Source organism: Gymnoscopelus braueri (genome assembly GCF_963280865.1).
Source record: "Gymnoscopelus braueri genome assembly, chromosome: 17".
NCBI lineage: Eukaryota > Metazoa > Chordata > Actinopteri > Myctophiformes > Myctophidae > Gymnoscopelus > Gymnoscopelus braueri.
The window spans coordinates 16,998,533-17,013,366 of record NC_137617.1 but is presented as its reverse complement, the minus strand read 5'-3'; the positions used below and the strand labels follow the sequence as shown (position 1 = coordinate 17,013,366).

At 40.4% G+C, this 14,834-nt stretch overlaps 1 protein-coding gene across 1 annotated transcript in view; it reads left to right on the top strand.

The window, feature by feature from the left end:
• Nucleotides 1–1,717: 1,717 nt before the first annotated feature.
• The window catches only part of LOC308105006 (methionine synthase-like), a 24,023-nt gene continuing 10,906 nt past the window's right edge, over nt 1,718–14,834 (top strand). The window contains exons 1-17 of the mRNA XM_080455641.1: nt 1,718–1,882; nt 3,606–3,817; nt 7,267–7,356; nt 7,825–7,894; nt 8,193–8,285; nt 8,401–8,507; nt 8,691–8,750; nt 8,861–8,955; nt 9,519–9,619; nt 10,119–10,180; nt 11,735–11,802; nt 12,123–12,202; nt 12,637–12,749; nt 12,831–12,971; nt 13,356–13,541; nt 13,848–14,027; nt 14,752–14,832. Coding sequence (XP_080311767.1) covers nt 1,846–1,882; nt 3,606–3,817; nt 7,267–7,356; nt 7,825–7,894; nt 8,193–8,285; nt 8,401–8,507; nt 8,691–8,750; nt 8,861–8,955; nt 9,519–9,619; nt 10,119–10,180; nt 11,735–11,802; nt 12,123–12,202; nt 12,637–12,749; nt 12,831–12,971; nt 13,356–13,541; nt 13,848–14,027; nt 14,752–14,832 — 1,776 coding nt within the window. The 5' untranslated portion in view covers nt 1,718–1,845. The remainder of the gene's footprint in view (nt 1,883–3,605; nt 3,818–7,266; nt 7,357–7,824; nt 7,895–8,192; nt 8,286–8,400; nt 8,508–8,690; nt 8,751–8,860; nt 8,956–9,518; nt 9,620–10,118; nt 10,181–11,734; nt 11,803–12,122; nt 12,203–12,636; nt 12,750–12,830; nt 12,972–13,355; nt 13,542–13,847; nt 14,028–14,751; nt 14,833–14,834) is intronic.

Below are 14,834 nucleotides of genomic sequence, written 5' to 3'. Positions count from 1 at the left end.
CTTTGGACTGTCAACACCTTGAAAATTTGTGTGGCACTAGGACAAACATGACATTACAAAGTTGTGGCTATCGACACTCTAACTGTGTCAAAATGGATAAAGACTGACAGCTTGGGCTGAGATGAATGTTCTCACATTGATTAATGTGTATTTTGGTGTTAATCTAACGTCAACTTCTGGTGGGTATTTGCATTTGGCTAGTACCTGTTCATCCCATAAGCTTTGAGGGATAGGAGCGTAGTTAGTAATATAGATCCTAAAAGCAGGATGGACAGGTGCCCATAGCTTGGAGGAACGATTGCTCTACAATTAAAAAAATAATAATTGTTGACCGATCTGAAAAGTATTCAAGAATCGGGGTCCTTGCCTGCTGTCAGTGCCGGGAGTAGTAGTTCACCCCAAAAATGACTTATTTTCTATCAATTACACCCCATGATTGTTTTGTTTTTGTCACATTCCTAAGCCAATAATTCGATGACCGGGTGGTGGCTCAGTAGGAGACTCTTTGAGTCTCTTTTAGTTACCTACCGGATAGACTCCGCCGGTCATCGTCTCATATGTTAAATACGCATATAAATAACAGTTTGAGAGAGATTTTGTGTTGTCAAAATTAATATCAAGAAATCCCATAAGCAAAACCAGTGTTATAAGATTTTTGTTTCTTGTAATTCACGTTTATATACATTTGTGGCTGTGACAAAAAGCTGCAGGATATTTTGCGGAGAACTTTTAACCCAAAGTCCACAAGGGTATTGTTAATATTGTTAATGCAAAAATGCATTAAAAAGGGGTGCCCAGGCGTGGGAACAAAATTTATTTTCTAGGCACTTTTTCTTGATTCGCCAGACGGCCTAAAAATGTAACGGAGATATTTGAAAATATCTAAGACATTTGAAAATGTATCTTTTTCTGTATGTAAAAAATGTATCTTTTACCATTCTTCACGATAAAACACTGGTGTGGGCCGAGGGCCCCCAAGGGTCCTTCAGGGGGTTCCAGGGGGTCACCAGCTAAATGATTGATATAGTTAGGAACCAAATGGACACTTTTGGATCAGTAACTCTGAGAGTGTATAAATGGAACCAAATGGACCGTTATATATGGGTCCATTTGTTTCCATTTGTACACTCTCATCATAGCTAAATTAACACTGGTGATTTTACTGTAGATTGGGGTTCCAGTGATAAACAAATGAATATATATATATATATATATATATATATATATATATATATATATATATATATATATATATATATATATATATATGGGGTCCATCCGTCCATGGCCAAAACTGGGGGTCAGTGAAATGAAAAAGGTTGAATATCACTCCAATGAGCATATGTAGATGGAGATCACAGAAGAAGCAGGATGGATAAGATGTCAGATGGCAGGAGGACGACCATGGTGGAATGTGCACAGCGACCACAACGTGAGGGTAGCAGGTTTTGACACAGTTTACTACAGCACCCAGCAGCACCCACAACAACTCTATGGGTGCGTTCGGAAATTGCGCACCGGAGCGCACTCGCCTATTAGTTTGTATTGGCCAGTGCGCTCAGTGCTGTATTTCCGAACGCACCCTATGACAGCGCCTAACACCAACACCCACTCACCCATTGGGCACCCTGAGTCACGTTACCAGTGACCGTTCATTCAATCAACCGCTGACGCATGTGCACTTCGCGCAGGCGCAGTCACGTGGTAGTTAAAGCAGCAAAACCCCGGTGTAAAAGTTGAGACTCCAGTGAAAACATTTCTCTTCTCATCTGGACTGGGTTGATCTCCAGACACTGGACCAGAGTGGGCGTGAGATCAGCTTGGGGACGGATACTTCTGCACAGAATGGCCCCAACAGCTCACGAATCATCATCACAAACAGGTAAAAAAAACAAAAAACGAATAACTCCTCGGTAGCCTGTTAGCTTTCTAGCCAGTGGTGGAAAGGAACCAAGTACATTTACTCAAGTACTGTACTTAAGTGCAATTTTGAGGTATTTTTTTTACTTAACATTTTATACATTCAACTTGTGAAATGGGACATTCTGCATAATGAGTGCTTTCTACTTTAAGTACATTACTTCTGTACTTTTACTTGTAACAGAGTATGTCTACATTGCGGAATTGATACTTTTACTCAAGTAAAAAATGGGAGTACCTTTTCCACCACTGCTACTTTCTAGCTCAACATTTGTTTACTTATGCAAGTCCTGGCTGTCACTGTCAATCTGACCATATATTGCTCACCCATGCAGCAGACCCACAGCCATAATAATAATAAACTCAATTAAAATGCACTTAACATTTGAATAAATCTCAAAGTAGCTACAATATACATTTCCATAAAACATCACACACACAACAAAGATCTAGAAATCAAAGCATTAAACATATTGAGGACATAAAACCTATATGAGGTCAAACCTTTAGCCACGTGTATTCTTTTTAAGTAACGGTTTAGGGATCCATACAATAGCCTGGGATCAAGACTATATCATAGATGTATTTTTATCGAGTCTGACTTTTACTGTCGTATCTACAAAAAATGTCAAACTCGATCAAATACATCTATGATAGTCTTGATCCAAGGCTACATACAATGTAGAGTAGCTCTGGTCCTGTGATCCATAGACTTCTAACGCTATGGACCAGAGCTAAATGTAGAGTAGACCAGGGGTTCTGGTCAACCTGTGGGTCGGGTTCCCGCATGATTTGGCAGATGACAGTGAAGTGACAATTTAATGACTTTTAAGACCTTTTTTAATACCTGGAAGAAAAGAAAAAGACCATTACTGCATCAAAAGTAAACAACAAACTATACAATAAATACTGGGCAAACATTGGCCACATTTTCAAATAATGTAAGAAAGAGCTTGTAGATCGGCTATTTTCACAATATTTATCTGTGGAACTGAAAATGTAATGTCTCAACTCCTACATTTTAAGGGCTTGTCAGGGTGGGGGATCCTCAGTTCAAATATGATTATTTTGGGGGGTCATGGCCTGAAAAGGTTGAGAACCACTGATGTAGAGTACCTTTTAAATAATGTACATAAGTGTAGCCATTGACATAGCTGGTTAACACAACAGAGCTCTGTAATAGTGAGTGATAGTGAAATGTTTGCCCCCGACAACCTTGACAAAGTGTTTGTTTATGATAATTTCATTTCCGCTGAATTCACCTGAAGTGCTTTTCTACTCTTGGGTTACTGAATAATGCTCTCTTATTATTACTATTCTATTCTTGTACTTTTGACTGTGTATTCTTTACTTAATTTCACCAGACTCGCACTGAATCACTAAACTGGCATCACCAGACTAATGGAGAAATAAAATGTATGTTTTAAACTTAAATTTAGTTTCCAAGATACCACATACCATTGCAACATATAGTAATGTAATGACCGGGGAGTTGAATTTGTGAGCTGCAAAAAACTAAACAAAAACAACCTCCCTTTCTGGAAGGTCAACCCTTCAGGAAAAATAAAGTGGCAGTCAATAATGTCTGTAATCACCTAGATTTTTGCAGGACACTCACAATAAAACATTATACCATTACTACCTGTCATGACGTGATCAATTTTTAAATCATGTTATCTCCTCAGGAATGCGGTGTCCCCTGGAGGTTGAGCTGCGAGCGGTGCTCCAGCAACGGATCATGGTTCTGGATGGAGGCATGGGAACTATGATCCAGCAGCACAGACTGGAAGAGGAGCACTTTAAGGGGAAAGAGTTCAAAGACCACTCTCACCTGCTGAAGGGAAACAATGATTTGCTGAGCATCACCCAGCCGGATATCATTTACCACATACACAAGGTAAATGGTGCATTTATATAGCGCCTTCATCCAAGGCGCTTTACAATGTGCATTACATTCACCCAGGCACACACATGCATACACCGATGGCGGAGGAAACCATGCAAGGTGTCTTGCTCAAGGACACTTCGACACTAACTCTGGGGGAGCCCGGGATCGAACGGAACAAGAACAAGCGGCCGCTGTACCTCCTGAGCCACTGCCACCCCGCACTGAGATAAGATAAGAACTTTAGCACCAAAGGCAGCACAGCAGCTTAAGATACAGTTACAGGGGGAAAAGGTACTGTAGATGCAACAGGATTAAAGACATCTCACTCAAAAAGAAACACCATAAACTAGAAAAAGTGCTCCTCGGAGCACAGGTCTCCGCCAGGTCAGGTAGGTTATTGTGGGCCAGCAATGTTCAGAATTCGCCAATCAGGCTGGAATGTGAAAAATCAGGCGGATGGCACGGATCCGTCTTGATCACTTAACTAAAGAGATCATTTGTACTGATTTGCGTGATGTTTGGACAACATTTGTAAGAGTGATATTTAAAAAAAATGTTTTGCAAAAATCTGCCTCCTGGTGGCGCTCTAATAGGGCACTGTTGAAAGGGTGGCATTTGTGGCCTCAACATAGTGCAAATGTGCGTGTTCATGATTTGCAACATTTTGTTCAAAACGGGCCACTCCTGCAAACTTTACTTTTAATGTCAATCGTAGCCAATGAGGATGGAATAAGAAAAATTGAACAGATCCGTCATGATCACATGACTATAGAGATCATGTGTGCCGATATGCGTGAAATTTGGATAAAATCTGAAGGAGTAATATCCAAAAATGTGTTTTATATAAGTCGGCCTCCTGGTGGCGCTATAAAGGCAGATGTGAAAAATGCAGGGCAAAGGTTTTTCCTTGGCCTCTAGGGAGTGCACATACAACATTTTACACAGATCGGTGCAGTTGTATGTAAAAACACGAATCGGCCTATTATAGCGCCACCATGAGGCTGATTTGAAAAATTTCAAGTGGCATTTCTTCCTCTGCCTTCCTATGAGAATGTGCGTGCAAAATGTAATGGAAATTGCATGCTGTGTTCATGATTTGAGGCATTTTGTTCAAAACGGAGCACTCCTGCAAACTTTGGAAGCCATTTTTAGCCAATCAGGATGGAATATGAAAAATCTGAATAACCCGTTTCGTTTAATGACTATAGAGATAGTGTGTACCGATTTGCGTGATGTTTGGACAAAATATGTAGGAGTACTGTCAAAAAAAATGTTTTGCAAAAAGCGGCCTCCTGGTGGCGCTATAACAGGCCCATGTGAAAAATTTGGGGCAGAGGTTCTGAATTGGCATCCAGGGAGAGTGTGTGCACACAAATATACAACTCTATACACAACATTTACTACACCTCATGTACAGAATGCTATCACCAAGAAAGCCTATTAAAGGCAGGGGAACAGATTATTGTAAGCGCTGTAAATTATGTAAGTTATTATCAAATAATGAGGTAAAAAAGAAATCCGCCCTGCCCAACGTCATCATCCAGAAAATAAGGTTTTGTGATGTCAGGAGTGGAAGAATTGCAAAAGTATCAGTTTTTTAATGGAAGACGGTATATAGGCCAACATTATTTACAACAATTGCATTCTATATGTACAACTATCAACTTCTCCACGTCATGTTTCTTCATACCCGGACAGCTGCTTTTTCAGCAGATCTAGAGAATGTTTCTCATTTTCATTGATTCATTCATTTCTATATAATTACTTTTAAAAAGCAACAGATATTGTTTTCTTGATATGGACTAGTATGTAAATATCTGAAGTTGTCCCTTATGTGTTGCCTTACCTTTAAACGTACAACAGTCTACTTGGGGGGGGGGGGGGGGGGGGGGGTTCTGTCATTGAGTTCTTGGAATGGAACTTTCCAGGCATTCAGTGCCAAATATTGTACACAGTGATCTCGGGACAACTCTCGACCTACTGTACTGTCTTGACTCTTAATATACAAGCTAACTTAACCAAGCTATATTTATCTCACAAGTAAAGCAACCTCTCTGATATGTAATACCCACAGCAGTCGTCTAAGGATTGGCACACTTTACTCACTTTACTGATAGATTAATGATGCGTGCAAATTCTTCATCATGCAAAATCAAGTTGGCACACCCACTGGCACAGTGCCCGGGCAAGCCGATAGCCGCGTTGTTAGAGAGCACGTGTAGCATGTGGGTGCAGTGCCCTGATCAACGAGTCCCTGATTGGATTCCCGGCCGGACCATTTACTGAATGTCATTCCTCTACTCTGTCCGTGTCCGTATTACCTATCTACTGTATCTGTCCACAGTTGCTTTCAATTAAATGTTTAAAATGTAAAAAAAAAAACATATTTAAATTAGCAAAAATAGCAAAAATAGAAGCTATATCTGCAACCTTGTAGATTGGTTATATTCACTATTTGTTGTATGAAGAATTATAGGTTTAGTGGTGAACTACGTATACAGCATTGCATCTTGCCACAGGTACCAAAGAAATATGAGAGGCGATTCAAAGGCCTCTCCGTCTCCGCAAACCTCATTATTAGATTCCAATTTCAAGGATCTTTCACACAGCAATCAAATCTTCATTGCCGTCTGTTTGTTTAGGACTATCTGGTTGTTGAATGAGAATGACAGAGACAGCAAGATAGCGAAAAGTGTGTGTTTTAGGGGGAGCGAATGCCCCGTTTTGAATGGGACTAGTGCAGTGTGAATAATCCTGTGAATTCCTTTGTGCTGTGCAGTTGACGCACAGTGAGACAGACAGACATGACAACTGTGAGGAAATGCATTTGAGTTGTGTGCATTTATTTGGATATGAAATCACTTATTAATGGGGGAGATAGTTATAACGACAGAGAAAGCATTTATCAGTGTACATTTGTGAGTTTGTTTTACAGTAGACGGTGCTGACATGATACAGACAGTGGTGTGTTCTACCGTGTTACGCTATATATGTAGTGTGACCTGCAGAACATTTTCGTAGCCCTCTACTAACCATTTCATCCATTGAATCTCCACGACCATGCGCATGTCGTGCAGGGAATGATTATCGTATCCCTCCGAAAAAAAACTAGAACACACCACTGGATACAGACACTGTAATGTATGCATGTACAGTAGGGCTGCCTGCAACTCAATTATTTCCCTAATGATTATGCTATAGATTACTTTTTCAATCAATCAAATAATGATGTACTTTTTTTAATTAGTTACATCAACGAATTGTAAAAAAAAAAAAAACATTTGTATAATGAACTAAATCAACTAGTCTGATGAACCACTTAAGCCCTACAGTACCTCAGTGTTGAAAAAAAAAAAAGATTATCGAATATTATTTTTACAATGGATTAAATCGTTGAGTTGATTAACCGTTGCACCCCAAGAGGGAAACCCTGTTCATTCCTCTGTGCTTGTCCACAGGATTACCTGCTTGCCGGTGCGGACATTATAGAGACCAATACATTTAGTAGCACCAGCATCGCTCAGGCTGACTATGGACTGGAGCACATGGTAAGAACTATGTCACTGTACTGTCATAACAAATATAAATCATTTAAGGGAAGTTTTACAAAAGCTTACTCCATCAGTCACAAACCACAACTGCTCTTAAGAAGACATTCATACATTTGCCACCACTTTGAGTTTTGACTTGAGAATTCGTCAATATCTTTCCATTAGTAGGTGTTAGTAAAGTTATCATCATCATCTCATCCATTATTCAAACCCCATGCGACAGGAGATTTAGCATTTCTTATTTTAAGATCAATTTCTGTTGAAAATTTAAAATTGCAACAAAGTGTGTCATTACAAGCTCGCCTATACCGAGGACCAAGGCCTTGCCCAGACCTGTGTTTGCTGGCTATAAAGAATAATTACAATTTACATTCCAATTCTGAAAGTTCAAATGTTTTCTGTATTTCTGTAAGTAATTGTCTGTTTTTGATGTTGAATTTCACTGTATATCTCTGTGACTTGCAGGCATATCGCCTCAACCGGACATCAGCAGAAATTGCCAGGCGAGCGGCCGATGATGTCAGCAAAAAGACAGGTCAGCTGGGTTTGGGGGCTGTGGTGGTCGGTTCACACAGACACAGACTGGACAGGACAGCTCTTATGATTTGCTGTAATGATAACATGGGACAGTGTCACAGTGCCATGGGTCAGTGTCACAGTGTCATGGGTCAGTGCGACAGTTTTCTGATAATAGATGTAGAAAAAAAAACTATCACAGTGCTCTGGATTGATAGATAATTCCCAAGCAAATAAATAGTGAAATGTCAGAAATCCCTCAACAGGCAGGGGAAAACCCCTCTCTATCAGTAACACATGACCTGTTTCGTCACCAGGCTGTAAACGTTACGTGGCAGGGGCAATGGGTCCGACCAACAAAACTCTCTCGGTGTCGCCCTCTGTGGATAGACCCGACTTCAGGAACATCAGTAAGAGAATAATCTTTTTCCCCCACAAAAAAATAAATGAAATCCACACTAATAACTGGTCATGTGTATATAAAGTATATTAATTGTAACGTGTGCGTGTGTGTGTCCTCCCCAGCATTCAATGAGCTGGCAGAGGCCTACACGGAGCAAGCCAGAGGCTTATTAGACGGAGGAGCAGACATTCTATTGGTGGAGACCATCTTTGACACTGCCAATGCTAAGGTACTGTATCTTCCCTCACCCGACTGCTTTATCCCACCAAAATGTGTCTATAGATGAAGCATAGAATTGTGGTCATCTATGGGCACAAGCCCAATAAGGATTTTTAATGTAATGTTCAACATCCATATAATTATAGTATAGTTTTTTTCAACATATTAATCTTGTTCTGCTTTTATTTTACAGGCAGCCCTGTTTGCCATCAGCAACCTTTTTGAAAAGAACTACGAGCCAAGACCAATATTTGTATGTACAATGTTATGTATATGCGATATATCTAGAATAAATCAGTTCCAAATAGTCGTATGAAGGTTTGCGATTGCTCATTGTGCTCGCTTGTTGATCTGTTCCTCCAGATCTCAGGAACTATTGTGGACAGGAGTGGACGTACTCTTTCGGGGCAGACGGGGGAGGCTTTTGTGGTCAGTGTATCCCATGCTAAGCCACTATGGTGAGTTGCTTCAGGAGGCATTATGTTTCATTGTTTACATACTGTAGTATTAGTATAATCTACGTATTTAGCTTATCAGGTGTGATTGGTACATCCCATACATGAACACTATTTTTACTGCTACCGGTTTACCCTGAGACAACTCTGTAGTACACTTTTGTGTTAATGAAACACAGTGCATGTGTTTGTGGTCAATTAGATTCATGTCAAGTCACTATATTGACATGAGTGCATTTCAATACCATTACCTATCTATTCTTGTCCACTTTACCTGTGCACAAACTAGACAGATAGTATTTAGACTGTACTGAACTGCATTTTCAAATAGTTTCCCCCACACCCACTTAACGTCCATACTTCCCTGTATTCTTTGCCTGAAATACAGTCTTGTAATGTAAAGTGTGTACTTGAATTTTCCCTTTAGTCTTGTAATTTTTATTTTATTTTCCTCATAATGTTGTACATCTGTTACCAAAGGGTTTTTGTAACATCTGCTTCAGTGTATTGATAAATGAGAGCAGTAACAGTTTGGTATTGATCATAACTATATGTCTTTGTTTCAGTATTGGTCTGAACTGTGCACTGGGGGCGACAGAGATGAGGCCCTTTATAGAGGCCATTGGGAAGAGCACCACAGCTCTCATTATCTGTTATCCTAATGCAGGTAAACCCACACATGGTGTAAGCCTAATGGCCGGTTTTTGTCTTTCAGAAATGGCAGATCTACTCGTAGATCGGCTATTTTTGAAAGGTTTTTGAAAATAGGACTTAAATGGTTAATGTATTTTTGTGTGGCAACATGTCGTTGACAATAATTATGCAAATTCGAAGGGTTCGGCACTGGATGTCATGTACCTGCTGATGTTTGATAGGTCTTAGACACCGTCTTAAGTGTTGTGGAACAGTGATTGGATTTGCTGAAGCCAAAGCAAAAAAGTTGCCATGGTGGTGATGCTAGATTAGTATCAGGCTACTTTATGAAGGAAGACCTTCGGCTACCATATTTGCAGAATGTAAACCTCAGCTGGGCTTGGCATCTAGTTGCCATTGCAATAATGTGCACTGTCCCTGAACATTAAATGAAAGCAAAACATCCTGTGACAAAAAGGGCTTGAAATAAGCACTTGCCTGGTAATGAGATTCCCCGGTTATGTTGGTCTTAGGCCTCCCAAACACGTTTGGAGAGTATGACGAGACTCCAGATGTGACAGCCTCTAATCTGAGGGTATGTATGGAGCATGGAATGGACACACACACACACACACACACACACACACACACACACACACACACACACACACACACACACACACACACACACACACACACACACACACACACACACACACACACACACACACACACACACACACAGTGGTGTAAACAGACAAACAATGCTAACATAGACATTATTTCACCTCTGTCAGATAAAATGTGCATCTGTATTGGCCTTTCATTAGTCATCAATAGGGATGGGGGATCGTTCATTTTTATTGATTTTAATCCCCTAATCGATCCCACTATTGATCGTTTTCTATAGAGCACCGAAGTCTGACGTAATTTACACATCCTAGGTTTGTCTACCTGGTTCGCAGTTTTCAACCCCAATTCTGAATCCCCATAGACGTATTCAATATCGTGTCAAATAAGAACTGTGTTCTCCAAAAATAAACAAATGACCCTGGCGGTTTTACTCTTATGGATATGAAGCATCAACTGACGGTGAGAAAACGATAATGTTACTTCCGCCGAATTAGTTAACACATTGACTGCCAGAATTATTTCAGATTTTTAGCTGTAGCCTGCCAGAGATTTTTCATTGAAAAAAAAAAGTACTCAGGAGCTGAGATACAGAATTTTTAAGTTTTAAGTTAACAAGGAAGTGGATAGGAGTCTAAATCTTCGAACAATCATATCTCCTTGGTCTTTGGGTCAAATTAAAAAAAAATAACGAAAAAAAAAAAAAAATAGAACGCAGATCTGCGTTCTTGGCAGCCCACGTATTTATTAAAAATAGAACGCAGATCTGCGTTTTTGGCAGCCAATGTGTTAAATTGTCGCCAGAATAAGACTGTATCAAATATAAGTGACTGACTATCATAAACGATACAGAACCTCCTCCCTGACAATATCGCCGAGACAGTTTGTTTATTTTTGGACCACAATTCTTATATGAGACGATTCTAAGATGACCCAATGTTATTCTCCATAGCGAAATTACTTTACGAACCTGGGGATGAACGAGTGACGTCAGGACTTCTGTACTCTATCATTGGTAGTTGTGGGCAAATTTGTGCTAATCTGGGGCACTCTCACTTTCATTTAATTTCCACAGACAATCAAAGGTAGAGCATGTTGGCCACAACTGATGCACAACATTGAAGAAATATGCGAATGCAAGCTATTAAATTCATGTTCCTTGTTTTTACCGGTAGTTGGCATGCAATTCAACAGAAGTCGAAAGCTTTTTTAGGACAACCATATGTTTGTGCCAGTGATTTGATTTCAATGAAATTACTCTTGTCGCTCGAGACATGACATCACGTATCGTCCCGCTAGAATCGATAAGAGAATTGCTAAGCCAAAACCTTATTGATTTCCGATTCTCAATAACTTTGGAATTGATTCTGGGATAGAATCGATTTGTGATCCCCATCCCAGATAATCATCCCACATATCAACATATTGATGATAACCTTCCTGTAGGCTGAACCCTAGTTGACACTGTTCTGGAGCAACTGTTGGGCTGACTTGTGTTAATTTCTCTGTTTATCTGTAGGAGTTTGCAATGGATGGTCTTGTGAATATAGTGGGAGGCTGCTGTGGCACCACACCAGCTCACATCAGGTCATTAGCGTTATTGTTTGTTGGTACTGTATATTATTGTAATTACTGTCTTTGCTATTACACGTGGTCCTCATATGCATTCTTAAATGGCAGAGGGAGAGAACTTACAATAGGCTTTCATTTATATAAGCTTTGTTACAATCCTAGTTCACACAAGTTTTATAAATGTACTTAAAATAAAATGTAGTGTAGCTTTTTTTAAACGTTTTTATTTATATTACTGTTCTTTAAATGCACTTTGAAAACACATTTTTAAAACATTAAAACTTCTCTCACACTCACTCTCACACTCACTCTCTCAAAACATTTGTCCTTTCCAGGGCCTTGGCTGAGGCAGTCAAGCAGTGCCAACCTAGAGTGCCCCCTGCTGAAGTTTTTCGGGACTACATGCTGCTAGCAGGTATCAGAGCCTCTTAATAGTAAAACATTGTTCATTTATAACTCTTATGGTCCATTTTTACACTTTCAGACTTAGCTGAGCTTTCCAGATGTTACTGTGTACCAGCTTTGCAGTGTAGCATAAAACCATAAAATATTATAATAGAATAGAGTAAAATTTGAATAAATCAAGAATAAAATACTCTAATCTAGATGAACCAGCCTGGGAGATCTTCGTTTTTAGGACAACATAATTATATAATCATGGGTTTTTTGCGAGTGTATTTTATTTACTATTTCAACTTACTACAAAATCTTAATTGGAAAACTCTCTTATAAAAAAAACAAGTCTGTGTAAAGTCTGAGTCATTACAGTGTCTCAAATATCCTTTATTATAACCTGTTCCGCATCGGTGCCTACAATAACTTCATTTAAACTCCTTGATTATTTATTAGGGCTGGAGCCGTTCAGGATCGGGCCCTACACTAACTTTATCAACATCGGAGAGCGCTGTAACGTGGCAGGGTCGCGGAAGTTTGCCAAACTGATAATGGCAGGAAACTACGAAGTGAGTCTGATTTTCTGTCGTTTGAATGTTTCAGTGTAGCCTAAGCAGAGGTTAGCTAATCTCCTCTCCTCTCCCCGTCAGGAGGCATTGAGTATAGCTAAGGCCCAGGTGGAGATGGGAGCCCAGGTTCTAGACATTAACATGGATGAAGGGATGCTGGAGGGTCCCACAGCCATGGCTCGCTTTTGTAACTACATCGGCACTGAACCTGACATAGCCAAGGTGAGACAGGTGGATTTTTCACTTTTCAACTGAGAATCTTCTTTGGAATATTTGACAATGGAGCTTAGGGGTGCAGCAGCTAATCAAATTGATTATACAAATATTCCATCATTTAATATAATCAAATGGTAATGGATCCATATTTTGGGCATGTCACTAAATAAAAGTTTTGTAGTGAAAATATCCGAAATACAAGATCACAAAGTGTCGCATCGACGTGTTCTGAGCTTGTAGCTCAGCTATTTTCAAATGTTTAGTATAAAATAGGCATTAAGTGGTAAATCGAATTGTTGGAAAAAAAACTAAAAACAACACGTGATTATTTGATTAATCAAAAAAGTAATCGATTGAATAATGGCTCTCTTGTCGTGGACTCCTCTCCAGGTTCCTCTGTGCATCGACTCCTCCAACTTCTCGGTGATTGAGGCGGGGCTGCAGTGCTGCCAGGGGAAGTGTATCGTTAACAGCATCAGCCTGAAGGAAGGTGAAGAGGAGTTTCTGAACAGGGCTAGAACTGTGAGGCGCTACGGGGCTGCTGTGGTGGTCATGGCCTTTGACGAAGAGGGACAGGTCAGTAGCCGCACAAGCGTGCACACACACAACACACACACACACACACACACACACGCACGCTACAGAAACAGGAGATAGGCTCCTGACCTATGGGGCACAAGGCTACTTACTATGGCATTTCCTCTAGTGACACCTGTAGGCCAAAATGTCCACTTGCCCACAATATAGCTCAAGATCTAATGGGCGCATAGCCATGAAACTTGGAGCTGCACGGCTTCTAGGGGCTGCCAGAGGGGCTTTTTGGCTCTTAGTCTTGTTATAACATTCACACACAAGCTCTCTTCTTTTTCCAATATTCTGCAGGCAACAGACACAGAACATAAGGTCCAGATCTGTACTCGAGCCTACAACCTGCTGGTGGACAAAGTGGGGTTTGACCCCAACGACATCATCTTTGACCCCAACATCCTCACCATCGGCACGGGCATGGAAGAACACTGTGATTATGCCATCAACTTCATCCGTGCCACCAGGCTTATTAAGGTAGTGTGCACACATACACATTACACACTAACTATTGTCTGTTTTTATTGTATTCATTTTTGTGTGGACCCCAGGAAGACTAGCGATCACTTTGTGGAAGCTAATGGGGCTTCTAATAAAGAGGAAGAGAAAAACACACCTATTTAGCCATGTGTGTTTGTAGGCCTATTTGATTTGTTATTGATTAGTGTATCCAAGAAGTATAGAGATTGTGTCAGCTAGATACATAAATGACCCCTGTCATGATTGGATGACAAAGACTAGATGGTAGTCCTCTGTAGCAGTGGTTTTAAATAAATTAGTGGGATAAAAAAATGAGTACAGAGAGATTCAAAAGAAAGTGATCCACATAGATTACATTTTTTTCCCCTCAGCTTATGCCAGCTGTCAGTTGATAGCCGAAAACTCATTGCACATGTAGCCAGATGACGTTCGAGCCAGTCAGCATACTGGCTAACCTGTTATGCAAATGAGGGCTCTCCATTGGATAATTTGAACGTTTTTGAAGGATAACTTGACGTTTTTGAAGGCATCACTGCCCGCCCATGCCAATGTGTCCCCCATTGCAAAATCGATCAATGTATTGGTGGCCTCAAATTCCGCGGCACACTTGACACTTGCCTCAATGCAAGAGGTATGAAAACCTTGGTTCTATGGCATGCTTGTGTATCATGTATACATTGTGTGTGTGTGTGTGTGTGTGTGTGTGTGTGTGTGTGTGTAGGAGACCTTACCGGGAGCCAGAGTAAGTGGTGGTCTGTCCAACTTGTCATTCTCCTTCAGAGGGATGGAGGCCATCAGAGAAGC